The sequence below is a fragment of the Apiospora kogelbergensis genome (genome assembly GCF_038363985.1).
Source record: "Apiospora kogelbergensis strain CBS 113332 chromosome Unknown utg000001l_segment0_segment0, whole genome shotgun sequence".
In the NCBI taxonomy this organism is placed as follows: Eukaryota; Fungi; Ascomycota; class Sordariomycetes; order Amphisphaeriales; family Apiosporaceae; genus Apiospora; species Apiospora kogelbergensis.
The window spans coordinates 8,736,566-8,762,849 of record NW_027117418.1 but is presented as its reverse complement, the minus strand read 5'-3'; the positions used below and the strand labels follow the sequence as shown (position 1 = coordinate 8,762,849).

The 26,284-nt window shown below is 53.7% G+C and overlaps 10 protein-coding genes across 10 annotated transcripts; 8 read left to right on the top strand and 2 right to left on the bottom strand.

The window, feature by feature from the left end:
- Positions 1–1,611: 1,611 nt before the first annotated feature.
- PG998_002858 (uncharacterized protein) lies at positions 1,612–2,069 on the top strand (the record flags this gene model as incomplete). Its single annotated transcript, XM_066869676.1, has 2 exons — positions 1,612–1,866; positions 1,929–2,069. The coding sequence occupies 2 exons, from the start codon at positions 1,612–1,614 to the stop codon at positions 2,067–2,069; spliced, it is 396 nt and encodes a 131-aa protein (XP_066738091.1).
- A 1,875-nt stretch (positions 2,070–3,944) lies between these two features.
- PG998_002857 (uncharacterized protein) lies at positions 3,945–4,367 on the top strand (the record flags this gene model as incomplete). The annotated part of the gene is made up of 1 exon (XM_066869675.1): positions 3,945–4,367. The coding sequence occupies one exon, from the start codon at positions 3,945–3,947 to the stop codon at positions 4,365–4,367; it is 423 nt and encodes a 140-aa protein (XP_066738090.1).
- A 95-nt stretch (positions 4,368–4,462) lies between these two features.
- On the top strand, positions 4,463–5,059 carry PG998_002856 (uncharacterized protein; the record flags this gene model as incomplete). Its single annotated transcript, XM_066869674.1, has 1 exon — positions 4,463–5,059. The coding sequence occupies one exon, from the start codon at positions 4,463–4,465 to the stop codon at positions 5,057–5,059; it is 597 nt and encodes a 198-aa protein (XP_066738089.1).
- A 3,605-nt stretch (positions 5,060–8,664) lies between these two features.
- On the top strand, positions 8,665–9,847 carry PG998_002855 (Alpha/Beta hydrolase protein; the record flags this gene model as incomplete). Its single annotated transcript, XM_066869673.1, has 3 exons — positions 8,665–9,324; positions 9,407–9,527; positions 9,594–9,847. 3 exons carry the CDS (start codon positions 8,665–8,667, stop codon positions 9,845–9,847), a joined length of 1,035 nt encoding a protein of 344 aa, XP_066738088.1.
- A 917-nt stretch (positions 9,848–10,764) lies between these two features.
- Positions 10,765–12,159, top strand: PG998_002854 (uncharacterized protein; the record flags this gene model as incomplete). The annotated part of the gene is made up of 1 exon (XM_066869672.1): positions 10,765–12,159. The coding sequence occupies one exon, from the start codon at positions 10,765–10,767 to the stop codon at positions 12,157–12,159; it is 1,395 nt and encodes a 464-aa protein (XP_066738087.1).
- A 951-nt stretch (positions 12,160–13,110) lies between these two features.
- PG998_002853 (uncharacterized protein) lies at positions 13,111–15,558 on the top strand (the record flags this gene model as incomplete). Its single annotated transcript, XM_066869671.1, has 1 exon — positions 13,111–15,558. The coding sequence occupies one exon, from the start codon at positions 13,111–13,113 to the stop codon at positions 15,556–15,558; it is 2,448 nt and encodes an 815-aa protein (XP_066738086.1).
- Positions 15,559–16,184: 626 nt separating this feature from the next.
- Positions 16,185–17,517, top strand: PG998_002852 (uncharacterized protein; the record flags this gene model as incomplete). Its single annotated transcript, XM_066869670.1, has 4 exons — positions 16,185–16,363; positions 16,457–16,617; positions 16,690–16,793; positions 16,852–17,517. The coding sequence occupies 4 exons, from the start codon at positions 16,185–16,187 to the stop codon at positions 17,515–17,517; spliced, it is 1,110 nt and encodes a 369-aa protein (XP_066738085.1).
- A 187-nt stretch (positions 17,518–17,704) lies between these two features.
- On the bottom strand, positions 17,705–18,560 carry PG998_002851 (pyroglutamyl-peptidase; the record flags this gene model as incomplete). The annotated part of the gene is made up of 3 exons (XM_066869669.1): positions 17,705–17,947; positions 18,027–18,464; positions 18,519–18,560. 3 exons carry the CDS (start codon positions 18,558–18,560, stop codon positions 17,705–17,707), a joined length of 723 nt encoding a protein of 240 aa, XP_066738084.1.
- Positions 18,561–19,598: 1,038 nt separating this feature from the next.
- PG998_002850 (uncharacterized protein) lies at positions 19,599–24,523 on the bottom strand (the record flags this gene model as incomplete). The annotated part of the gene is made up of 3 exons (XM_066869668.1): positions 19,599–21,808; positions 21,868–23,347; positions 23,402–24,523. 3 exons carry the CDS (start codon positions 24,521–24,523, stop codon positions 19,599–19,601), a joined length of 4,812 nt encoding a protein of 1,603 aa, XP_066738083.1.
- A 446-nt stretch (positions 24,524–24,969) lies between these two features.
- PG998_002849 (fungal specific transcription factor) lies at positions 24,970–25,947 on the top strand (the record flags this gene model as incomplete). The annotated part of the gene is made up of 1 exon (XM_066869667.1): positions 24,970–25,947. One exon carries the CDS (start codon positions 24,970–24,972, stop codon positions 25,945–25,947), a length of 978 nt encoding a protein of 325 aa, XP_066738082.1.
- Positions 25,948–26,284: the final 337 nt, after the last annotated feature.

The following is a 26,284-nucleotide window of genomic DNA, read 5'->3' as shown; positions in this document are numbered from 1 at the left end:
CATGAAACCAAGTGCTACAGACGATTTGAGCGACTTTTCTGTCACTTCCTGCTCGACCACCGGTCCCCTAGCCCCAAGACTACAGCTACCAAGCCTCAATCTAAGCAGCTCCAGAAGCCCAGAAACGCTGCAACTCTGAACCGGCTCGGAAGCCTTGATGGCCTACTCCCGCAGCGCTTCAAGCTAACTTAGTCGGTCTGCCTTCCAAATTTCTTCGTTTTGGACAACTCGCGTTGCCCCCGGAACTGCCTCATCACCCCATGATCGCGTACCGGGGTCTTCCACGACTACCTTGGCGAGCCCAAACAACGGCTGGTTCCTGTTGCTGCTGTGCGTTAACAGTAGTCGTACATACGCACGCGTGCACGCACCACAATACCTTCTACCAAGGATCCTAGAGAGGCCGAGATTCACATCACGGACGAAAATGACGCTTCTTCTTCATATTGCCTCTCCTATCCACGTACTGCCCAATCTCCAGCCGCTTTCCGCTTCATGTTTAGTTGGAGTCTTGCTGAAGCTTCGCCCGCCAACCACTGGCACCCAAGCTTACCAAGGCGGCCTTATCTACCTCGAACGTCGTGGATCGCATTCCTGAATATATACCCGACGATTTCGGGCCCAACAACATGACCGTATATACGCCCGCCGCAGGGGACTGTCGAGAGGACACCTCGGACGCATCCTGGCGGTTACACCCCATCGTGGAAGACATCAATATAGCCGATATTCCGATGTGACACTCTGCTTCCCCGATCGATACCAAGACAGCGCCAACTACCAATTACATTTCTTATACTTGGTGACAACGCTACAGCTAATTCAGGCGCTGGACTTCGGTCTCCTCCCAACCCATCTTCGATCGCCATGGCATTAACAGCAGTACAGCCAATTCAGGTGCTGCCTGTCAGTTCCCCATGTTTAGACGGCTCGCTTTGCTCAACTACTTATCCCCCAGCCTGGTCCAAATTGAGTGACTCCACTCATATTCGCCGCCATCTGTTTCTATTTCGATTCCGCCTCCGGACACTTCTCCCGATATCTGGCTCGTCGCTTGGCCTGCTACCACCTGGGCATCATCTCGACCAGGCGCTCCCGTGGTCGAGCTTGCGCAAGCATTAGAGACATCCATTTTAGGCTGGTGGTGGAGATGGATTCCAAGGATGGGAAGGCAGCTCCAGGACCTCGGTCAACGCAGCTTCAGAAGCCCAGAAGAACCTCAACCATGAACCGCCTCGAGAGTTGTGTTTCGTTTGTTCTTCTTTGGTTCGATATCAACCTGTCAACCCAACAGAAACGAAACCTTTTGAATATGACTTTCAGAATGCGCGCACACGACCAAGTGGCCATTATACCCAATGGCCCTGGAACTCAAATGGGCTGAAATCACCACATAGCAGGTTTCTCCGAATTGAGCTGATATATATATACATCATGACTGGCACGACTGGTTCTGGGGATAGAACTCTTCAACCGTTCTTTTTCGGTTCGATGTCAAGCTGTCAACCCAACAGAAATACTTGTACACAATAGACTGCACCAATCTCTTCTACCGTTCTTTGGTTCATTCTAGGCTACTCCAACCGACACACGACGATAACCATCTTCAGGATGAAAACGCCATTCCGTCTCGTTGGGGTATGCCTCCTCGCTCTTCTTGTGGCTGAGTATGGCCACGCCTTTGCAGCACCAACCACCGATAAGCATTATTATCCCAAGGACAATCTACCAGACTACGCACCGGAGCCTTGTATATGTAGCAAGGGAACTCCTGGGTTGAAGGAGAAATGCGAGGGACACGAGATATATGGGTTCGTCGCCAACCTGAGATGGGAGACCAACCCAGGCGAGTGGATTTGCAGATGTGTATGCAACTGGGCTGATATTTTATTGGGCCCCGGCGAATGGCGACGACCGGGAAATCATAGGATGATCAGGATGACCACACCGTTTCTGTGGCGATTCCGAAAGGTGTTGTCAGAGGTGACCGGCGACCCAGCTCAAATACACACAATGGCATGCCTTCGCTCCGTGTCAATCTGGTCACCCTCCAGTCTGGCTCCGACTGATAACTCATCCAGCTTGTGTACCGCCTTGGGGTTGCCTTGGAACGAGGTCGATGTGATGTCATTGATTTCAGGTTGTCGCAGGATAGGATAGGAGATATGAGCCGTGGGCTGACGATATCGATAGCGTTGATAGGAATCAAACGGAGTTTACAAAGTGTGACCTTACCCGCCATGACATATTCACGTTTCTATCTTCGCCGAAGTGACAGACGCGCCAGCCCTTTCAACATCAACACTGGGTCTGTGGATGGCTGGTACGATTAGCACTCCACAGCACAGTGGCAGGCAGTACGGCACCACAGGCATTACAGGCGCTACAGACGCTACAGGCGCTAAAGGACTTCCACAACCTGGCGTTGGTCTCGACCCTCTATCCGCCCACTTCAATCCCTCAACATTACCTCGAACGCCGCGGCTTGCCTGATTCTTCCTCTTCCTTCGATTGCGCCACCATGAACTATTCTTCCTACACTATGGCGATGCGCGCCACAGCCAATTTAGGCGCTGCGTGCCTGTCACTTCCCCTTCTTGTTCAGACGACTCGCTTTGCCTGACTACTGGTTCACCACCCGGTTTTTGGTCCAAGTTGACCGCCATCCTTTGCTATTCCGATTCTGCGTCCGAACACTTTCCCACAATCTGGCTCGTCGCATGGCCGGCACAGGTTATATAACGACGGCGACGGAATCCCTTGCTCCAACCTAGGCACCGTATGGGAAACAGGCTGCCGCCAGTGTCGAGGTCGGGCCTGCGGAGCCATTTCAAGCTGGTGGTGAAGATGGATTCTAGGGATTGGAGGTGTCTCCAGGTCCTCAGACCACGCAGCTCTAGGAGCCCACATGCGCTACACGCCTTCACCAGCCTCGATCTCGAGGTCGAGCGCACGCAATCTTGGGGTCCGCGCAGTTACAATCTCACCCAAACCCCTCCGAAGGCATCAGAGTCGGTCAATGTTGCACTTGAAAGCAGACATGGAAAGATGGCCGCAGCGCTACGAGCCAATTTAGGCGCTGCATGTCTCGGCCTTCGATGCGTATCCTATACAGCGCGGCATATTGTGTTACAGTAGATTTGGGCGGCTTGCCTGTCACTCGGCCGTCTTGTTCAGACGACTCGCTTTGCTCAACTACTCATTCACCAACCAGTATTTGGGGGCCCATCGCCTAGCCGACATACGGGTAATTTAATGGCGCTGACTAGATCACCTGCTACCGCCCGTTCACAATCTGGGCTAAACGCTGCCACACGCCACCACCAGCCTCGATCCCGAGGTCGAGCCTGAGAAGCGGATCCATTGCAAGCTAGCTGGGCGCCATATAGGCCACACGATGCGGCCAGCATAGATCCCGAGGTCAAGCCTGCGCAAGCAAATCCATTTGAGAATGATGGTGGGAGAATCACCGGGTACCACCTGTGCACCTACATCAAGGCAGTTCGGACAATGCTCTCCGATGTACAGCGACCAACGACCGCATAACCATCTCCCACCCTTGTCAAATCAACTGCCCCTCCGTTGTGGGAACTAGGCGTCCTAAGATCTTGAGAAGAGCTGACTACTTGGCACGGAGTGCGTCCAATCCTCCCGAAGACAGCGCGCTTGGAATGCCGCGCCAACCTACCCCCCGACGATATATTCACTTCGTGAAGCAAGTACGGCCAGACACGCCAGTCATGCATTTGAGAAGATCGCATCTTCCCCTATTCTGTCTATTCACGATACGTTTAATAACCGTGATTGTGTCTATGCACACTAGTTTTGCAGTGCGAGGAATACTGAGGAGACAAAGGAGGCATCGCTGGAAGACGACGAGATATGGGAGAAGATGGAACTGTTGAAAGGTGACGGCGAACTGGCCTAACCTGATTCCGCTGTTGATGGCCACCTCTAAGCCCGTGTTCACACCTGATGGTGGTATTGGCTTTATCTCGAACGATCTTGCAGCTTTCGATTCGAAACGAGAAGAGCGAGAACAAGAGAGCCCAGCCGTCTCAACTGTTATTTCCAACCCGGTTGGTCAGACGACTCGCCCAATCCACATCACGACTGCGGCAGAAGAAGGGGTGGAGAAACCTCGTACACCCAAGTGTCAGAGACGGAGTGGTTCCTCTACGATGGCGCCTCCTACTTCGAAATTTCGAGATGTCCGCCTAGGCCACACGCCACCACCAGCCTCGGTCTCGAGGTCGAGTCTGCGTGATCTGTTGAGTCCGAACAGTAATGCTCTTACTCAAATCCATTCGAAGACAACAGAGTCGGACGATGATGCACTTGGAAGCAGGCCCGCTTCAAGCTGGTGATGGAAATGGATTCCAGGGATGGGAGGCTGCCCGTAGCGCTACGCGCCAATCTAGGCGCTGTGTGCCTTGCCCTCCTAATTTGTCTCCCGATCAACATGACGCAGAATCAGGTGACTGCAGCGCTACGATCCAATCTAGGTGTTGCGTGCCTTGCCCACCTTATACGTCTTTCGATCGCCACGGCATGGAATAAAGCACTGAAGCCAATTCATGTGTTGAGTATCTCGGCCTTCGAAGCGTACCCTATACAGCGCAACAACTTTCGTTATAACAAATTTGGTGGGTCGCCTGCCACTTCCTGCTGGACTGATCATTCCATGGTTCTAAAGCTACAGTTGCCGGGCATCGGTCTACGTAGCCCTCGAAGCCCAGAAGAGTCTCAACTCCGAATAGCCTCGAAAGCCTTGAAAGCCTACTTCCGCAGCGCTACAGGTCGATTCAACTGCGTTACCTTTCAGCTGTTCTTGTTTGGATGGACGGCCGGCCTTGCCTGTAGAACCGCCCTATCACCTCGCGTTCACCTGCCGGAGTCTTCCACGGGCCTCTTGGTTGGACCAACACAGCGGCTAGTTCCCGTTGCCGGATGTCCAGATGTTGACAACAACCTGCAGAAGCACGATCTTCACCGGCCGAGCCTCTCCAACCCCAAGGGGAACGATATGGCCATGTTTCCGCAGGTGCTCTACCCTTGACAATATCGGGAGGGCAATCTTCCCTAACTTCTCGCTCGCAGCTTCTCGGATTCTCCTTCCACCAACCACAACAAACAATAGCAACTTCCCCTTCCAGCTTGACATCTGGGCCCAGGTACTACATCCTCGCAGCAGTACTTGTAACAGCATTCAGTTCGAGACGTCACAAGACTGGTTTTCGTTTGGAATAGCACCGTCGACGTAATACAGATCGCTGTGGCCCAATCATCGACAGAAATTCCACGTTCCGGATGGTCTCAAGGAGCCACGAATATCCTTTGTGGGCGTCATGATGGGGACATGCTCATACTACTTCAAGCTGTGGCCACTTCTCCAATAACAGAAATCCGGGCTGGTAGAAGAAGGGGTCGCTGTGACTGTCGTTTGGCGTCACAGCTAGTTAGCTGGTGCACTGGATCTGAGTTGTCAGATCGAAAGCTGGACCCTCTGCCGGTTGCTCTACTTCCGACTTCAGACTTCCCTAGCCTATGGGTTCTGATTTTGACCGATTGTTGGATCGCACGTGCTGCCGCAGCCCCCTATGTGAATCCTGGGGGAAAAGACATGATCTAGTCATGCATTGGAGGGGACGCAAAGGTATGAATTGGCAGGCGAATTAGCATAAGATAAACTCAATGGAATATGAATTGTGACACCGTTATTTGTGGACCCGTCCAATTCCTATTAATACTGAGATCTGTGATTATCGTCAGATTCCCTCGCCGTATCTCGCCACCTATGCTCCATTTTCGGTTTGATGTCAACCCAACAGATGTAATATATTTTCCTCCCTCAAGAAAATCCCGAAAGACTGCAGATACCGAATGAGCTATCAATCCGAGCCAGACTAGAAGGTAGCCAACTTGGTAGATTGCAAGATGTTGATAGCTCGGCGTCGAGCCAAAGAAAGAATCGATTGTAAGCTGGAATGCAGATCAGACTATGGAATTGTGAATGGAGAATGCAATTGCAGGTGCTTGAGCTGTGTCGTCGTTCATCCCCGATTGCTTCCAGAATTGTGACCGAAGCGTCGTGATCGTCTTGACAACTACAAGTTGTTGCGAATCGCGACAGCTCAATTGGACTAGACATTATCCGCCCAGGTGCACACACATGTACAAAGCCACCAAGCATATTCGGGCTCCCATATCAGTTTGGCTAGGGTCGCATATGTCTTATGTCCATCTTCACATTTCTGGGTCGCTTTGCAAATACAAGGGTTCGGCGGGTGGTCTGGTATCTCGGTGTATTGCTTGTGGGTAGTTGGTGCTGCGGAACAGTGGCCATATTCAGCCACGATGAGAGCGAGGAGGTATGTCCCCAAGAGGTGGCCTGATACCCTCATTTTGAAAGGGGCGTACGGTGTTTTCGGTTGTATAGTTGATGAGATGCTCTTTGAGAAACGAGAGGATGTACGTCAGACGGTGGACTGTTACAAATAGGCGAGAGGGAAAGTAGCCGTCCTTTCATATGCAGGTTGTGCCAATCTCCGATTGATTAGTCAGTTGAGAAAAGTTTCTCATTCTTCACAGGCAAAAGGTAAAATGATAACATCAACCGCAGAGGTGCCAGTTTTGCTACATATTATACCAGCTTCATTGGCAACAACCAGCCTAACAGTAAACCTTCTCTTGTGGGGGAGTTGTTAATGGTGTCGAATACTTTGTATGGCCTTTCCTACCCTAATATCGCTAACGATTTGACTGAACTCCGCTTAAAATCGAGTCAGTTATTACATATAAGCCCGCCGAACCTTCTCGTACCAGCGTTCAGCAGCCAAGTTAGCTGAAGCGGATATATCTGTTTCGGATATCTGGGTACCATCACATCAGCTGCGGTCTACCAGGGCTCGTGATCTTCAAGACGGAAATGCTCGTGGGGGAGCATCGTGTGGAGGTGTTAAAGCAAGGGTGCTAGCAACTGTTCTTGTATCATTCATGTGTATAAGAGTACCACTATTATGTGCAGACCCATCCGAGTTCCACCAACACTAACATCGGTATCGTAAACCCCCTGCCCCTTGTCTCGCTTCCTACCACAACCCACAAAGGACAGTATAACACCAGCCTCCCTTGAAGACAATACAGAAGAAGTGCAGGCTTCAATGTGCTTGAACTGGGTTGTCGTTCATCCCTGATTGCTCCCATGACAGTGATAGAGACGTCGTTCTTCTCTTTGCGGTTCGACGTCGAGTTGTCAACCAAACAGTGATGTCGTGATCCTCGCGAAATATCCAGATTAACGAGATTCTACACCGCCCAGTTGCATATACATTCGCAATGCCACCGGTGTCGGTCAGCCTGCCATTCCAGGGTGGCTTCAAACCCATATACATCGTGTCCCTGGCAAGTCGCTTTGCTGCAAACACAAGGTTGCGGCGCTTGATCGGGTAGATAGGCCCAGGGATTATATGCCTGGGGGGTTGGTGCGGCAATAGAGCAGCCGTATTCGGCCACAAGAAGAGTGAGGAGGTATGCCCCCAAGAGACGGCATGATTGTCTCATCTTGAAGATGCGTATGGCGATTCTGTTGAAGCGCCTTGGGTCAGATTGAAATAGTAGATGAGATATTCTCTGTGATTTGGAAGGATACAGAAGCTGGTGAGAAGGAAAGATGCTATCTTGTTATTCGCCAGTTGTGCCAATCTCTGATTTATTATTTGTGATTATTCGGCTCGATATCAAGCTGCGACGTGTCGAATCCGGTGGGTTAAGGATCGGTGTGGTTGAATGAAGATGGTGACCGGCAACGTGGCAGAGGTCTTATTGGATTTGGTGATGCTGTTCGCCAGATGTGTGTTGAAGGGCCGAAGAATGTGTTGGTGATTGGGAACAAGAGAGGGAGCGAGGCAGGCCTGTTTATATAGGATGCCTTGAGTTATGGGAGAAAGGAAGCTGCCATGAGGTTATTCGGCCTATTTGAGTTCGGTCGATTAAGAGATTTATTATAAAAGAGTTCTCAGGCTATTAGGTATCATGGCCACTCAGTTAGTTACGTGCATAGATTCAATGAGTCACAATCATCAGGTTTCGTTTCTATTGGGATCCTACCTTTATTAAACCGAAGAGCAAAAAAGAAAAGAATATCAAGCTGTGAACCCAAGAGGAACACAACCTTGGAAAAGTTCAACTCCCAAAATGGACGCACAATATCGAGTCTTTTATTAGGTAAAGTAATTTTGAGCGCAAAAGGTGTTTGGTACAATAGTTCTCGAGGGAACGTTTTCAATGCGTAAACCCCGTTCTGGAGCTTTCCTTGCGTGGGCAGCTCCAACAGGCGGCCAATCAGTCGCTTTTGTCACGTTGGGGAGGATTCAGGGGGCAGCCAACCCCGCGTCCAGGTCACCAGATTCCGCCAGCCAATGACGTACATCACGCGAGCCAGAACAGCGCCACGCGCGACAGCCAGCGGAACCGTCGGCAACGTCATGCTATTGGTGTTCGAACTATATTGGAACAGCACAATGGACAACGCAACATCAAGGGCGCGGCCTTGCTCCTAGTTATTATCAAGTTCGTTGGTGATACGCTCCAGAGGCGAAGGACGAAAACTCACCAAATGCAATGATTGGAAAGAATATTTGTTTATCGCCTGTCCTGGCCATCATGGCCGCCGTCTCGGCTTCGGGTGCGCGCGATGGTGGCATCTACACAGACGGAGACCTGTCAGGGTGCGGCCGGCCGGCCAACCTCTCCTCCTCGCTGCCGCACCTGCTGACGAGCAGCGGCATGGTGCGGAGCTACACGGTGCACCTCCCGGCGAACTACGCGGCGACGCAGCAGTACCCGGTGCTGGTCGGCTACCACGGGCACCCGGGCATCGGGCTGTTTCTCGAGGTGGACGCGCGGCTGGACGAGTTCGCGCCCGACAAGATCGTCGTCTACCCCGACGGCGTGGAGCAGGGGTGGGCCGGCGCCAATTACTCGCGCGCCACCGTCCCGCAGGACCTGCAGTTCACCGCTGACCTGCTGGCCGACCTGCGCGCGCGCTACTGCGTCGACAGCGCCCGCGTCTACGCCACCGGCATGTCCAACGGCGCCGGCTTCGTCGACGTCCTCGCCTGCAACGACACGGTCGGCGGGGAGTTCGCCGCGTTCGCTCCGGTCGCGGGGGCGTATTACACCAATGCGCATGGCCCCAATGACGGTTGCAAGCCCGCAAGGGACCTGACGCCCATTCTCGAGTTCCATGGCGGCGCTGACGCTAGTGTGCACTACGACGGCGGAGAAGGTGAGGGCGGATACGAGCCCCCCTATTGCGGACTGGTGAGCGTTCTGCCCTTTCTCGCATCCGGTTCTCCCTAGACCTTGACAAGCTAACCCATTCAGGCTCTCATGGTGGGCGGAGCGAAACGGCTGCCAGACGCCCCCGGAACAGCAGGATAGCTTCAACGACACGGTGCACCATCAGACATGGACTTGCCGGGGCGTTCAGGGGGTGCTTCAACACTACAAGGTCGACCCGATGAGTATGTCACCCCGGGATAGCTTCCATTGAAATGGCCACATCACTGACAACCAATGCCATATGATAGAGCATGACTGGCCATCGACCGAACCCAACTTCTCGCAGGTGGCTGCCGGCGATGTGCCCACACATATCCAAGCCAGCGAGATCATGCAGGCCTTCTTCCGCAATTACACTCGGCCATCAGCACCTGGGTCGAAAGGAAACTCGTCGTCTCGCGAGCCCAGATCGTCATCTGGCGGAGCTCACCGTCTGGATACCACGAAATTGGCGGTGATCGGTGCCGTTACTGGCGCAGCCTTGGTTGCCCATTTGGTGTAACGCCCTCTGCTTGGGAGATGTGACTAAGCGAATAACGCACGCACTTTTGCTATCAGAGTTGGAAAGAGGGCAATGTTGAAGAATAGGGATATAAACAATAATACTTTCTGCTTGCTGTGAGATTTCCCCTAGCCGGGTAGCTACGAACCAACTGTAGCCTTGACACTGACAGCGGTTGCATTTCCGACTACGGCCTTGACATCGACTATACTTCCCACAGCCTTGATACCGGCAGCAGTAGCTAAGCATACACATATCCAAAGGTTAACCAACCGCCGTGCCTAGTGCACTGGTAGTAGTAGTAGTATTCTTTAACGCCTAGGGGGCGGCGAAGCCGCGCCAACCTCCCGAAGGGTATAGGGCGTGCTACCTATCTATCTATCTATCTAAGTAACTCGAAGTAACGCCCTTAGTTCCGTAGCTAATATATATGTAATCTTAAGACTAAAGGAGCATCCTATACCTTTTAGCTTACTCTAATAACTATTGATTCACTCCGTTTCGAACGTCAAGCCTGACCGGCAAAAGTCGTCCTAGTGCACTGGTAGGTATGCCAATCGCGATACCCCAAGTATTCCAGCTATTTGCCACTCACGTGGGATCGTTCATAGGACTCACCGAAGAGGTCCTTTACGAGTCCAAAATCTGTGGCGGAAATAACACTTCAACTTTGAGAACATGCATCGCGTACTATCCGACCAATCGGGAGGGTCTGCCTGCTCAGACAGCTTGTACGCGAACTGTATGGAGCCTCCTGGGTTGGCAGCCTATCAACTCTCGACAGAGCTTTGCATCCCGGCCCCCTCAGAGCATGCCTGCGATTACAGCTTGCTACATCGATCTGACAGTACCCCGCAACGCCAGAGAGCCGATTTCCGAGTCGCAACCATCTACGCCGTTGGAGAGCGCCTGCAACTATGGCGTTCGGTCGACTCTTGGCTGTGTCACTCGATAGTGCACTTGTCTTCGCAGCGACTATACCCGAGAAGGAGAATGAAGCCGCCGCCGCAGAGGCCGATAAGAGTCAGCAGCAGCTCTCGTGGCAGTCAGCATTCTGGGCTCTGGTCTCCATCGCTCTATGCGCCGCGACCCAACCATCGGGAAGCATCTTCGGTATGCCTCCAGAATGGGGCTTCGCCCTGAAATGCTCTCCCGTCATGTGTATTCTCAATAGCCTCGAATCCCTCGCTTGCTTCAGGATCCAGAGACAGGAGACTGGCTGGAAGTTGGCTTTTCGATCTACCAAATACGTCAAAGCACCTGACCCAAGGCTGTTGGGAAACTCAACCAGTCATCAGGCGACCGGCCACGCAGATACGAACACCGCCCTCAGGCTGGTATCATTCATCCTCGGGCCTCTCATGCAAGCGATTAAGCTGTTCGCATGTTCAGGTATCCTTTACACTAAGCTGCTGGCCGGCTGCTACCTGGCGAGTTTCCTGTGTGACGAGCTGGCCCTCAACTTCATATGGCTTTGGAAGCCCGAAGGTCACTATCGCCATTCCACACCTAGCAGCCTCGTGGCTTCTACACTCTCCATTTTTCGGCCTCTGAGAAGCCAAGAACTTGAACACGTTACTCCTACAGATCCAGTATTGGCTTCGGGAACACAGAAGCTGCTGCACATTCCGGCCCAATTAGCATTGGATCTCAGCATCAAAGCTATCTCTTGGTTCATCAGCAGCCTTGTGTTTGTTCTCTTCTCCATAGAGCCGAATCTGTTTCTTTGGATTGGATTTACCGGCCTCTTCGGCCTGGCACCCCTTTGTGCTATTTTCGTTGCAGTTAGGAGGGTCCGGCGAGGCGGCGTCACCACCCGGGTTGCCCTGAACTTGGCAAAGAGGTTCTCCTTGTCCTTGACGGGATTGTCAACACTATATCAGGTCCTCGAAAGCGGACCAGGCATAGTGTCGATGGATTCGCCGTCTCCACATCTTTATGCTGCTGGTGCTCCGTGGCGTGCATGGAGAGCACAAGCGGTCGGCACCGAACTCGTAGCTGTTGCCATTGGTGTGGCTGGACTCGAGTACGTGGATGCCTGGGTTAGCAATCTTGAGCTACCCCTTGAGAGACAGTTGCCGCAAGAGTTGTACCCTAGTTTTGTGTTTGCATTCTTTGTACAGATGGCGGAAGACTTTGTTGGCTTTTCGTTATACAGACCAGGGGCACCAGAACCAATTTCGAGGTTCTGGGGCATCTCATTCCCAGGGACATGGTGCCTCCTGCATTTCTTGACAGCTCTTCTTTTTCATTATTCCATGTTTGACCCCAGCCAAACCTTCAAGCCGGGATGGACTGAGGTACTCGGTTAGATCTGCTGCCATCTATGCCTTTCACTCCCCAGATCAGGGAATTTTATTGATTGCGTCATTTTCCCACGTTTGGAATCACCGGGGCTGTCTGTGCAAGATCAAGCATTCGACATTATGATCGATTCTTCGACTGGAAAGAGACACCTTCAGGACACGCCTGGGCCTACCGAAAGCGACTTTTGTTACACCGCTATCTTTGTTTTATCAAGAGTGTGCTACATTGAGGATGTGAGGTAGCCTGGTAATACGACTGTGGAACAAGAGAGTGGGCTACCAACCGTGCCCACGAATCCTCATTGTCACAGCTATGCCGCACTGAGAAGCAAAAAGGAGCCTGAAAGGCGTCACGGGCCTACGATCAAGGCAACTGCTCTTCCTTCTCGATGACGTGGCATACATCGCCGTAACCTTGAATGTACGCCAGCCTCTCTCCAAACACACATGTGAAACCTGATTGCTTCCCGTTGCGGATCGGGCGATGGCGCAGTGCCGTTCCTTCATTCTAGCAGAAGCCGAGGTTAAGGGATCAATTGCTGTCGAATCGAGAAGAGTTCATTTAGGTGTTTCACAGATTGTCAACGGAGGTCACCTAAATAGATCTGATGACCACCAGGCCTATTCAACCCTGTGCGCCTTCGCATTCGTTTGCTGGAACTCGGTAGCCTAGTCCCCGGGTACACGTCATTCGTCGGTTAAGACAGCCGAAAGAGGCGAATACTTGAATGCTTTGCGTGTAAGCACTTATGATGTTTGCTGTTGCACCGACAGGATTGCGTCATGTATTATGCCAAATATCCGAGACCTGTGTTACCCTTAAGCTCATTTAGATCCTGCCCAATTTCAGACTATGGGCGTCAATTGATTCTATCCTACTTACCCCGCTCTATGTGCCCCTTGGTCTGCATTCCCTTTCATTGTCATCAGTCGAAAGCTAAACCAGCATCGCCAGCCATGCAACCCGCTGTCGAGATAGCATCATTGCTAACATCGGGTGGTAACGAGGAGCCGCACTGTCAGGCTATCTACGGACCCGAGGCATCGACACCCGGAGGAGACCATGAGAACGAGACTAGGGAGCCGAGCACACATCTACTTGATGCTGGGGTCACCCAAGACTCGCACTCAACCCCTGAAGCATCGCCCAGTGAAAGCTCACACGAGCTCGTGATGGCCCAAGAGAGCGATGGCACCGAGCTTAACGTCGCCGACGACCATGCCCACGCGCAAGAAAAGGAGCAATCAGGTCCCGAAGTTGCGCTGGCTGGGTTTCTGAATAAACAGATGGCCTTTGAATGGTCCTGTCATATCGTCGCGCTTTCTGCTACGCTCTACCTCGCCTCACTCTCTTTCGCCAACTACTACTGGGTGGACGAGAACCAATGGACTAGTTCTTGGTACTTTGCTCACTTGAGCCAGGACGATGCTCTTAAGGCGCTTCAGTTCGCCGCCAAAGCCCACGAATTATTCATCGTCATGTCTTTGGTTGCTATGGTCCTTCATCTAGTGCGAAGACGTCTCACTAAGTCGAATGGCCTATCGGTCGGCCATCTGGTCAGTGGCTATCAGGTCGAATCTTTGAACCTGCTGTTTCGAAGGCGGCTGTGGAGTCCAGCTCTGGCCCGGCCCATCCAAAGCCCGGGAGCGGTGGTGGTTACGGCCATACTTTTTGTCTCCATCCTTCTCGCAAAACTAGTTGGACCTGCGTCGGCCATCTTGGTTTTACCCTCCTTAAGATGGTGGCCCGTCGAACATCCTTTTACAACGCCCGGACTCTGGGTGAATTGCAACTGTACATATAACGACATGTATCCCATTGACTTGTCCAGCGAAGAAGTCCTCAGCGTGTGGAATGCTAGCTCATGCATGTCCACGGATACGACGGAGGGGTGTCCAGACAGCGGTTGGGATGAGCTGAACGAGTGGTCCGGATCTAACGCTCGCAAATGGGGAACGGACAAACATACACCGGACAATCTCACCATGGATGTTCGTGGTCAATATCGAAGGATATTGTCATCAAACTTCGAAGTCAGAAACTCAAGCACAGACAAATGGGGTCAAACAGTCAACACGTCCGTGGCTGTAACTCTGCAAAACTCAGCGGCCGTGTGGTATGCACTGTTATGGGCCTACATGAGACCCGTCAACGTGTTGCAACCAAGCCTATTGGGCTTGAAGATCGAGCGTCCATATCTAAAGTCGCGAAAAGACCCCAATAGTATTGTCGTACAGGTACAATGTACATCAAAGCCCTCGGACACCCTCTCCAAAAACCAGAGTATCAGATCTGACCGCCTGGGGTTCACACAACCAATTTCTGTTTCTACTAGAAATGCGAGCGATTTAGACACAGCGTCATTGGTCAACTTGACATGGATCGAAATGGGCGACACGATTAGGAGAAACAAATCTATCGGTGTCTTGGTCACCCTGCCATATGCGGTCTTTACCTCTACTCAGAAATTCAATGGGTTCTTACGACAGGATACCATGATTTGTCTTTGTGCCGTAGATGCACGGTGGGCTCCCGTCAACATTGGATGGGACGCGAGCAGGACGAACATCATACAGAGTAATGCGACCAGCTTCGACCTATCAGATACGGGCTTGAAGTGGGATTATAACTTCGGCGACATTGGAAAAGAGTTTAGCAAGCCCATCCGTATCGGCGTCGACTGGGCAAAAATGCTGAACCAAAAGAGCCGCACGGCCATTGCGTTCAGTGGACAGACCGTCAATTCCTCGAGCATTGGGGCCCTATTTTGGAGACACCTGTACCATGTACCGTCATCGCGTTTCAATGACGGCGTGCCCATCTGGTCACCAACAAATATCCCAGATGGTGACGATGAACATAGTAGGCAAGGATACCAGAGCTTGGCGGCTAGCATATTAAGCTTGACTTTCGCAGATGGGCTTTCGCGCGCCGCAGACAGGGTCTTATGTGATATGGATGATCACATGTGGCCAGGGAACTACTCTATGACGGTAGACGTGTCTCGCTATGGATGGGGCTACGGACTATCCAGTCTCACGATCTTTGCCATCTGCGTGCTCCTCACACACGCTGCCATGGTGCTCGCCTATGCGGGCTTTTCGATCTACCTCGGGGTGCGGGGCGAGCCCGTCGCTTACCAGATGCTAGCTGACGTCGGGGAGTTGGTTGTCATGTCCCTCGCGTCGCGGCCTACTCCACTGCTGCGTGGTGATGGCAAAGCGTCCCCGTGGAACACGGCCGTGGGTGTCAGGGAGAAGGACGAGGACCGACTCGAGCTAGTCGCACGCGAGGACGTCGGTGACTTACCACAGGCTGGCAAGGCGTACCAAAGGGTCAACTCGGGAGATATTTGGGCCACACCGGGCAACTTTCGCTGGCTACATCGGAAGAAGGTCCAATAATACAGGGGTTTCGATTCAGGGACACACGGGCAAGGCTCTATCTTTTTCTATTCACTGGAAGGTGAACAGCCAATTGTTGTTTGAAGTATCTGCTTTCGCCTGCAGCCTGCATTGTACGCATGATTACGGATTGGACGTCTGATTGATTCATGTAGTCTACTGCTTTAGGATTAGTATTAATGGTGGTTTGAGTAATTGCTTTCGTATCTTTTCTACTTCAAGTGGTGACCAAGATAGGGGTAGTGTTGTGAAACTATAACGAAACGTTGCTATGTAGCTTGACAGCTTGACATCGAACCGAAAAGAGAAAAATCAAAAGAAACTCGTCAAAGTGTGTGGACGCCGTGAGAATACTGGAGGTAGAAGGTGCAGTTGGTGATGTACGATGACGTAGTTGAAGCATGTAAGACAGATAACAAGTATTATGACTAGCAATACTTTACCGCCTATCGGCTTTGTAGCTCCCACCTCCCTCTAGCTGCTATCCCATTCCAGAGATTGGCGGTTTTGCCATAATCCGGTTTAGCACATATGATAACTACTACAATTTGGACGAGAATTATATAGATAGTTCTTGATGTACCTGCTATTCCTTCAAATCTTTGCGCATCATACCTGTCACCAGGATGCTACACCCCAAACCTGAATCAACCCCGCCCCCGGGTGTTGCTGATGCACAAACATCTAGTGGCAGCAAGGAAGGCCATGCTGTATGCGAGCCATGCCGGCAAATACGCTTTGCCTTTGGCCGCAATGGGAATCACTTCTTCTATGCAAGTGATCATCTGAGATGGCAATGGACGGCGTAAGAGGTTCTTTTCTTGCCCTTCAGAATTCGCTATCACATCCAGAAGAAGATCGGAACATAGCTTGCCAACCATCTGATCACTCCCTATAGTCGTCTACCTGAAGACACTGTGTCCAACCTGGGTGCATTTTCAAGCGATGAAGGCGGCGAAATATACACCGTGGCCATCTCGGCAGACGGCGCCGTTCTACTAGCGGGGAAAGAGAAGAATGGCGCGCCGGTTTTGCGGTACGCCGGTGTCATGGGCCCTGGTATGTGTTCAACTCGTTGTATCTCGCTCAATCCGACCGATAAACAATGTTGCTGACCCTGTTTGCTCATAGACTCGGCATTCCAGCTTGCCTACAAGAAACTGTGGGATACCGCCAGCGCGGGAGACGCGGCTCGCCTAAATATCACATTTGGCCCTCACGGCAGTTACTATTGCGTGACTAAGGGCGAGCCCATCTGGCGAGACACTCCAGCGGGCTTACAGGCCGCCATAGCTAAGCAGTCCTCCCCCCACCAAGAAGCCTCGGCAGGTCGCGTTGGGCATCCACGACACCTGGATATGCCTGTGGTCCGACTACAGTCATAGCTACCACCTGGGAAGTCACTACCCGCTTCTCGCCGCCCAGCTGGACCAAACGAAGAACACGAGTGACGAAAGTGCGGGCGAAAGCGACCGGATCGCCTTCGTGGCCCTCAATCCCTGGCAGGCCGACGCGTGGCTGATGGTCGACTGCAAGGGCATGGTCACGTGGGAGAACGCTCCCGCCGGGTCCAACAACAGGGCTGGGGTTGAGAACGTGCGGACGCTGGCCCGCGACTACATGCAGCGGCGGGCGCGGCGGACAGGTGCCACGTTCACAACGTCGTTCTCGTACGGTGACAGGGAGGCGTTGGCCATGAACATCACCCCGCACACGCGGCACGATGATGGTTCACTGCCGGTGGCAGCCTCTGTGTCGAATCGACTTCGGCTATTGAGGGACATAATCCCCCCGCCTCTCCTGAGCACCACCTATGCAATCAACGGGGGTGCAGTGGTTGGGTCTACGGCGGTGGTCTGTAGGCTGGCGGGGTTCAAATTGGGGAAAGCTGTGAGTACCGGATTCATGGCCGGGTGTGTCTACACTGGTGGTTATCTTAACGCACAATTCAAGAAGTGAGGAATGCACCAGCTTATCGGTTTCACATTAGCACGTACTCTTGGGAAGTTGATTATGAAAATTCAACAGGGATATACATAATGCGCAGCAGAATGTACATATGGACTATTCTCCTATCCGTAACTGGAATGTAACCCCTATCTCCCACCCCTGAAGGGTTGTCATGCCATACCTGAACCGAAGCTGCTCAGGGGGTGGACCTCGTCCCCCCCACAATGGGGTCGTCGGCTAGAGCCCCGATGTAGGTGACAGTGATATCCCTGGCCAGCCGGATTGTTTTGGGGTCGTGAGCTTGAGGCAGGTGTTGGAACAGGACCCGGCCCTCCTTGGCGCGAAACCTCTCGGTCAACAGCGTCTCGGCCAGCGACGAATAAAAACGGAACTCGCAGAAATAGAGCCCCGCGTCATCTGAGACACAGGAAACGACGCCCTGTGGTTGTTAGGCAAAGCACGGCTCACGAGACTTCGTCTCCATCTCACGTCAACTCAAAGCAGCACCGGGCACTCACCGGATGTTCCTGCTGCACCCTGCGCCACGCAGCCTCGACATCGAAGGACGTCCTCAGGCTCTCAGGCAGTCCAAGGCGCCTCAGCTCGTCCGAATCGACATGCGTTCCATCATCTCCCGGTAGTTCGTAGCCGTCTCTCCTGGCAATGGTTTCGAACCGGAATTGGGTCGGGTCCCCGCCCAGAGCGATCATCCCCAGGTGAAGGACGGCGTCGATCTCAACGTGGCGTTCGTCCTCGCCTGGCCCGGGCTTGGGGAGAAAGAGAGGACGTTCCCCGTCCCAGATGTCGTGGGATACGCGTCTGACGTCCTCGTACGTGTCATGGGTATCGCGCGCGTACTTGAGGATTCGAATGTCCCGCTTGTCGGGCCTCGTGATTATGTTCGGAAGGGCATCCCGTACCAGTTGAGAGGTGTTGAAATTGTATTTCATAAATGGCTAGCGATTTGAGCTTCCTCGCCTTAGGTAAGTCTGGGTGATTGCGAGACTTACGCGATTTCCAGTCACTGCCACATTGAACGTACGATGGGACATCTTGCCGAACACGGGCTCGAGAGGGAGTGTTGTGCATCGCAACTGTGCCTCCGTCGAATTGCGCGGTTCAACTGGAACCCCGCTTCTCGTTGGGTGAGCTGCAGATTCCTCCTGTCAACAAGTAAGGGGTAGCATTCCTGTTCAACGCAACCCGGGTCGCGAGACAGGGATCTCGCAAGAGCTTGGCGAGCGCGAAGTTGGCCCGACAGAAGGGCGACTGGACTTCTGACTGGACCGCCTGCCTGGGCCTGCTTGTCGGCTGACCGAATTGCTGGGTCAAGTTGCAATGTAAATGTGACGCATCCTAGCTTTCCTTCGACAGACCGACATGAGAGTTTCGTCGAAACGTCGTCACCGAAAGGTAGAGGTGACCTATTTCCCCTAAATCACTGCTAAATATCACAGTTCATTGCTTCGTCAGGATGTTTGGAAACTGGCTAGTAGTACCCCTGATTCCGAAGCACTCCTATTTCAGCCGCCAGAGGACTGAAGCAGACAGTTCCAAGTGGCAGATGTTCCTGTCTTTCGCTCTTGTTGAACGTCTGGGGAATTGACAGCGAGAAAGCAGTGCACATTGAGACTCAGTAGAGATAGCATCGAAGGGCAATACCAGCAACATCCACGACGATCAAGCATCAACACTTCAAAGCCGTCCACCTCCACGCCCAAGTACGAGTATCACAATTCCCGAACACAAAGCCTATGCGCGAAGAAAATACTCCCCAGAGCAAAGCGCAGCCATAGACAAGAGACATCAACCATCTCCGTTAGAAACGTTTCATTCCCGTATAGAGCCAACAGACCATATATACATCATCACTCATGAAAAGCGCGCGTGTTGCGCGCGCTAAAGACCCATCGTTCATCCGACCGTCAAGAAGAATCCACCACTCCCACCTGAACGCAAAACCCAAGACCCCTTCCCCCCTTTTCCCAACATCCAGGAGAGAGATAGGGGCGAGTGCATAAAGACAAAGTCGGGGGGTATCCAAGCGCACGCAGAACCATCTTTTCTATCCATGCATCCGTCCGTCCAATTCAAAACACATCCGTCATCTCGTCATGTCTAGTTGCGTTCATCATGCCGCAGCCGTCTGCGTCGCCGTCACGCCTCCCCCGCCCCTGAGGCCGCGAAGACGCGGGCGCCGGCCGGTGGATGTAGTCCTTGTTCTCGATCGTCACGCTCTTGGTCATGTGGTTGACCTTGTAGACGCCCACGAGGCGGGCGGCCAGCTCGAACATGTTGTTTCGGAGCGAGATGACGATGAACTGGGCGTTCTTGGTCCGCTCCTTGATGTAGTTGGCCACGATAGAGACCTGGTAGAGAAAAGCAATGTTAGTACAACGGCCGGGGCACGCAGGAATGGGGGAGAGGATGCTTACGTTGCGGAAATCCAGGGCGGCGTCAATCTCGTCCATGACGTAGAGCGGCGTCGGCTTGTAGTGGTGCAGGGCAAAGACCAGCGCCAGACTGGACAGCGTCTTCTCGCCACCCGACAAGTTGCTGATGTTCTTCCAGCTCTTCTTGGGCGGCATCACGCTGAACAAGATGCCTTCGGAGAAGGGGTCGAGACTGTCGACGAGCTCGAGCTCCGCGTTGCCTCCCATGGTGATCATCTGGTACATCTCCTTGAGCCGCAGGGAGATGGTGCTGAATCCCTCCATGAAGCCCTCCAGGCGCAGGCGGCGCAAATCATCGCATCGCTTCTTGGCGGCATCACGCTGCGCGACGGCGGCGGCGAGATCGGACGACCGGCTGGCATGCTCCTCCACACGACGTCGGTACTCGGAAAGGACACCAAGGTCGACGTTGACGTTTTGCGTCTTCTCCTCGAGGGCGGCAATCTCGGCCTTGAGTCTCTCCTTGGACATGTCCTTGATTTCGTCATTGGTGTAACGTGGGAGCTCATCCGGCGTCGACTTGTGACCGTTCTCACCCATGGTCTTGTCTGCCTGGTCATCCTCGTTCTCATCCTCATCTTCATCCTCTTCGCCGTCCTCGTCGTCGTCTTCGCCCTTCTTCTTCTTTTCCGGTGCTTGGTCTTCTTGAGACTCAGCAGAAGCCTCCGCATCTTCTTCACCCTCCGCGTCCTCCTCGCCTTCCGCATCCTCTGCGGACTGGGCTGGCTTGGTCTTCTTTGGGGCCGGGGCACCTTCAAGATCGCTGATGTTCTGCAGCCTGAGCTTGCCCAGCTTCTCGTTCCAGTATCGCAGGCGCTTCTGGTTCTCGGCCAAAGCCTTGTGGTTCTCCTCCAGCTTGTTGCGCATCTCGATCTCGAGCGCCCTGGTCTCGTTAAGCTCGTTCGTCTTCTCGTCGAGCTCGGCCTTGATGGTGGCCAGTTCCTCCCTCTTCTCGGTCAGAGCAGCCTCGGCCTCGTCGACACGCGTCTGCAGCGTCTCAGACTTCTCGCCTTGGTTCTCAACCTCGGCTTCGAGCTTCTCAAGATCGCGGATGGCAGCCTCAACTTCCTTGGTCGCCTTGGCATGGTCCTTCTCGAGCTTCGTCTTGGACTTCTCGGCCTTGGCGCGCTTGACTTCGGCCGCCGAGATGGCTTCGTTGTGCGTCGCAATCTCCTCTTTGGTCGTGTCGACCCTGGCACGCTGAGCTCGCAGCTTCTCACCACCGACCTCCATGATCTTGTCCTGGAGCTCCTTGATCTCCGCCTCCACGCCCTCTGTCTCAGCGTGGAGCTTTTCGATCTCCTTGTTCAACTTGGCAATCTCCTTCTGCAGAGCTGCCGCACGGTTGTCGTCGGTTTGGGAGGGCTGGTGCTCCTTGCCAAGCTCCTTGATGCGCCTCCGGGCGTCGACCAGGTTCTTCTCCGCACTTTGGATCTCGAGGTTGATCTTCTGCATCTTGGTCTCGAGCTGAGGAATCTGGTTGTTAATGTACCGCAGTCGGGACTCCAATTCGCGCTGTTGTTCTTGGAACTTCTGGAATTTCTGCTCCAAGACATCACGGTCCTCCTCAAGCTGGGTGACTTGCTCCTTAGACGTGTCCGCCACAAGCTTGCTGGACATGAGTCCCTTCTTGACTGTGTTGCCACCACCGGACATGGTACCACTCTTGTCGATGAGCTCACCGGCAAGGGTGACGACACGCCATCTCTTTGCGCCATACGCAATCCGGTTTGCCTGGGCCAGGTCATTGGCCACAAGTGTATCCTGGAGAGCATGGTAGAAAGCAGGGCGGAATATATCGTCCTTGGCCGTCACCAGGTCAAAAGCCTGGGCGCATTCTCGGGTGTCTGAATGGCGTCCATACCCCGAGCTCGCAATTTGTCAAGACACATAAAGTTGCCGCGACCGAGGTTGGTCTTGCGCAGATACTCGATGCATTGTTGACCGGCCTCCACCGTGTCGGTCACAAAGTTGTCAAGAGCACCACACGCGGTGGAGATGGCGACATCGTACTTGGGATCGATGGCACCGAGGTTGCCAAGCCGACCGTGGAAACCATCGATTCGACCGGACTCCTTCATGCGCATCAGGGCTGTGAGCACGTTTCCACGGTTTTGATTCGATGCCAAACTGGACCGAGCTTCATCGGCCTTTTGGCGTGCGTTGGAAACCTTGTTGCGGATGATGTGCTCCTTGGACGCGAATTGGGCCAAATCAGACTCGATCTTCTTAGCTTCCTTCTCCAGTTGAGCCTTCTCAGTTTGGCATTCTTCAAGTTTGGCCAATCTGGCTTCGCGACCTTCTTCGATGTTGGTGATCTTGGCCTCCATCTCCTCAAGGGCGACAGAGCCGGCATTGGCCTTCTCCTCAAGGATGGTAAGCTCGGACTGGGCGACAGCGATGGCGGATTGCTTTTGGTTGATCTTGTCCTTCCACGGCTCTAGTGACTTCTGCTTGGTCGCGATCTTGTCGGAGAACACCTGGGTCTTGCCTTTGAGGTTTTCGCGGATACTCGCCAATTCGGCCTCTTCCTCCTGGACAGTCTCTTCGAGAGTACCAATCCGTTCGGTGCTGTCCGCGATCTCCTCTGTGCATTGCTCGATCGTCTCCTCGGCTTCGGTCGACGACTTTTCGGCGTTGGTGATGGTCTTCTCCAACTTCTTCCGCTTGTCTGTCAAGAACTTGCGCTTCTCGTCAAACTTGACTCGCTCCTGTTCAAACTTGGCAACCTCTTTGACCAGGGCTTGGTGGTCCTTCTCCAAAGCCTCGTACTCCTTGCTGCCTTTGTTGTAGGTTTTCTGGAGTTGCTTGATGTTTTGTTCGTTGCCCTGGTGGTTCTCCATCTCGGCGTCCAGCTGGGCCTGCATCTGGTTGATGGCCTCCTCGGTGACATTGACGTTGTCATTGCACTCGCTGATGTAGAGCTGGTAGAGCGCAGATTGCTTCAACGTGAGCTCGTTCTCGTCGCGGATGTATGCCAGTGCCTTGTCCTTCTTGTCCTCGAGGCCGTTCTTTTCCTTTTCTACGTGTTGAACACGGCCGCTCTTCTCCATGCAGATCTCGTTCAGGGTCTCGACTTCGGTCGCAGATTCCTCGATCGGCGTCTTGTACTTGGAGGTGCCTATGATATCTTCGAGGTACTCCAGTAGACCGTCTTCGTGCTCATTACCAGCCTTGGGCTTCATTTGGGCGATCGACTCGACTTCACCCTGTAGAATCAGGAAACGCTTGTGATCCAGATCGACGCCACGGTCTCTGAGCAGGGTCGTGACAATAGTGAAGGTTGACTCCTTGCCGTCAATGTAGTACTTGCTGGAATTGTTCTTGAAGGCCTTTCTTGAAATAACGAGCTGCGAGTTGGGTACGACTTCGGAACCACCGCCGGGCTGTCAACAGTTAGTCAGTCCGAGTCCGAATTATCGAGGTCAAAATAAACATACCAAGTCCATGACCTCTTGAAAGAAAACGGCAACTTCGCAGTGGTCAAGATTGGGATACTGCGCCGAGTTGTGGATAAGGGCCGAGACCTTGCCTTGTCGCATCTTGCTGGCTCGGAAGCCAAAGACGAAGAGCAGTGAGTCAATGACGTTGGACTTGCCAGAACCGTTGGGCCCGACGACGGAGGAGAAAGAGGCGTGGAAAGGACCAACTTCTTGCCGTCCAGCGTAACTCTTGAAGTTGTTCAGGATGAGGTTGTTGATAACGGTTCGAGACTTTGGGCCTGTCTCTTCCACGATGGGTACGGTCATCTGTGCGCGCGACTTCAACACGATGTCCATGGGCCTCTCCAGGATGGTATCCATGGCCTTGATAGGTTTGATGGCGGTGGTGGGTTCGTCTTTCACGATAGGTTTCCTCGGCGTCTCGTTCTTGATGTTATCGGCGACGTCGTCCAAGGGTGCAGCGTGCGGCTGCGACATGGCCGGCGGCATATTGGGCTGAGGCGTCGGAAGTGGCGATTGTGGGTTGTCTATCTCAGCTGCTGGGGTTTGCTCAATCACTGTCGCCTCCTGGGTTGCTGCCGTCTCGTCGAATTCTGGTTCTGGCTGCGGTGCGGGCGTCTGCTCGACTTCTGTTTCTTGCTGGACTTCTGGAGTTTTTTCCTTCTGGGTTTCCTGCGGGACTTCTGGTGTCTCTGACTTTCTTGTTTTGCGCGAGGCAGCGGCCTTCGTAGCAACCTTCCGCTTGCGAGGGGCGGGCTTCTTGGCCGGTTCTGCGATTTCTATCTCCTCGTCCCCCGCTCGGGACGAGGCAATGGTGGTAGCTGTCTCATCGGCGTCTAGTATCTCGCTAGGCTCTGCCGATGACGGAGCAGCCGCCTTCCGCGGCTTTCGTGCGCGCGATGTGGTGGAGGCGGCGCCGACGGAAGCGGCGGTCCTGCGTCGGCCGGCGGTGGGTTTGCGCGCGGGTTTGGGGGCGGGCTCGACAATGGAGAACTCGTCTTCGCTGTCGTCGTCCTGCTTCTTGATGCCGGTGGTGTCGCCGACGCCGTCGTCGCTGTCGGATTCTTCGACAATGGCACGGCGGGTCGCAGCCGCGCGGCGGGAGGGGCGTCCGGACATTGTCGACGGTAGTGCGCAATTGGCAGCAACAGAAAACGAAGGCAATGCGACTCGGAGCTTGCGGCTGGAAGGACAGACCTGTGTGGGTTAGTAGTGGCGGTCGGGATGGTGTCTTGGAGGTGTTTGAAATTGGCCGTTGCTCATGGTTTGGGCGGGCGGAGACAGTTTTCACAAGTCCATCTGGCTGTACACCGTAAACCCCAAGTCCAAAGTAAACAAAAACATCGACCCCCACCAAGGCCAGCCAAAGCACCCTGACCCTTGTCCCTTCAAACCAGCCCGACTTTTTAGCGCGTCGAGCTGCTGCTCAATCAATAAATCCGGCGCATCTTGGCGGTGCATTTCACTTTTGTCATTCTTGAGAGAGCTTCGTATTTATTAGAACGACTTCATTCTGTAGATCTCCGTCGAACAGTTGTCTCTCTCGTGTCCCAATACCGCCCAAAATGATCGATTGCACCAAGTTCGATCGGGTCTTCGGATCCCTTGATTCGTTCCCCTACACCCGCAAGTCGTTACAAGAGGCCGACAGTCACCGTCGCATCTTCGGGGGCGCCCTCTTTATTGACAGAGTCCTGGCTGCACTGGGCCATGGCAAAGGTATGTCGCCAACGAGCCCCATCACGCATATTTACATGGCTATCGAAACTCATCATCTGTGCCTGTCTCTAGCAAGCAAATTATACCCACCCAAGTCCGAAGAGGTCCTCCGCCAGCTGCACGAGCAAATCACCAAGTCCAACAGCATCGAGGACCACCACAAGCTGTCCGTCATCTTCTACATCCTGCTCGACTTCGACGAGGACAAGGCCGACTCCTTCGCCAACCGCGCGGGCGTGCCGACCAAGTACCAGATCTTCATGCGGGGGCTGTGGAACATGGACCGGCAGGCCTTCGAGGTCGCGCTCGAGCACCTGGCGCACCCGAGCCTGCAGGCCGAGTTCGCCGACGACATCGTCGCGACGCTGGTGCGCCACGGCAGCCAGGGCGGCGAGGACTACACGCTGGCCCTGGCCTACTACCATACGGTGCAGCCCGTGCTCAAGAACCCCGTCGCCATCGAGCTGCTGTTCGACGCCATGGTCCGCTCCAACGTCTCCGAGGCCCTCGCCTTCTCGCGCACCAAGCCCCACGCCATGCGCGAGCAGCTCTTCCAGCGCCTCGTCGCCAACGTGCTCGACGAGGCCCGCGGCGGCGAGACGGCGGAGCGCGCGTGCGAGCTCGCCGCCCTGCCGTTCGACGCCGTCGAGGAGGCCTGGTTCAGGGACTTCCTGGCCACGGGCAACGGCAAGAAGCTGAAGGCCGCCAAGGACACGCTGATGATGCGCCAGATCGCCATCGGCCAGGTGACCAGCGCGGGCGAAAAGGGGTCCTGGGGCACCGTGATGGAGGGATTCAAGGTCGGCAGTGGCGGCAGGGCTTAGAACGTTCTGAAATCACCCGACCATTTGATGGACTTGCCGATGGAGGATTGCGGACCATGGGGCTTGTCGGTTTCATAACTGCATAGCGTTGGCGTTTAGGTAAAAAGGTAGCGAGTAGTATAGGCTGTCGAAACAGTCGTAATTGATTTGCCGTGTAGAGGTTATTCAATTTTTGCGTGTTGTCTCGCCCTTGGAGCTATTGGCTCCTATTGTAACCTGAGCAGCCAGCTTCGTTGAGCACCACGCTACACCATCATCCTACCGATGGAACTGGTGGCAATTTCAACAATGTGAGGAGATCGGCTCAATGCTATCATGTTGTGTTTGCGATTTACTT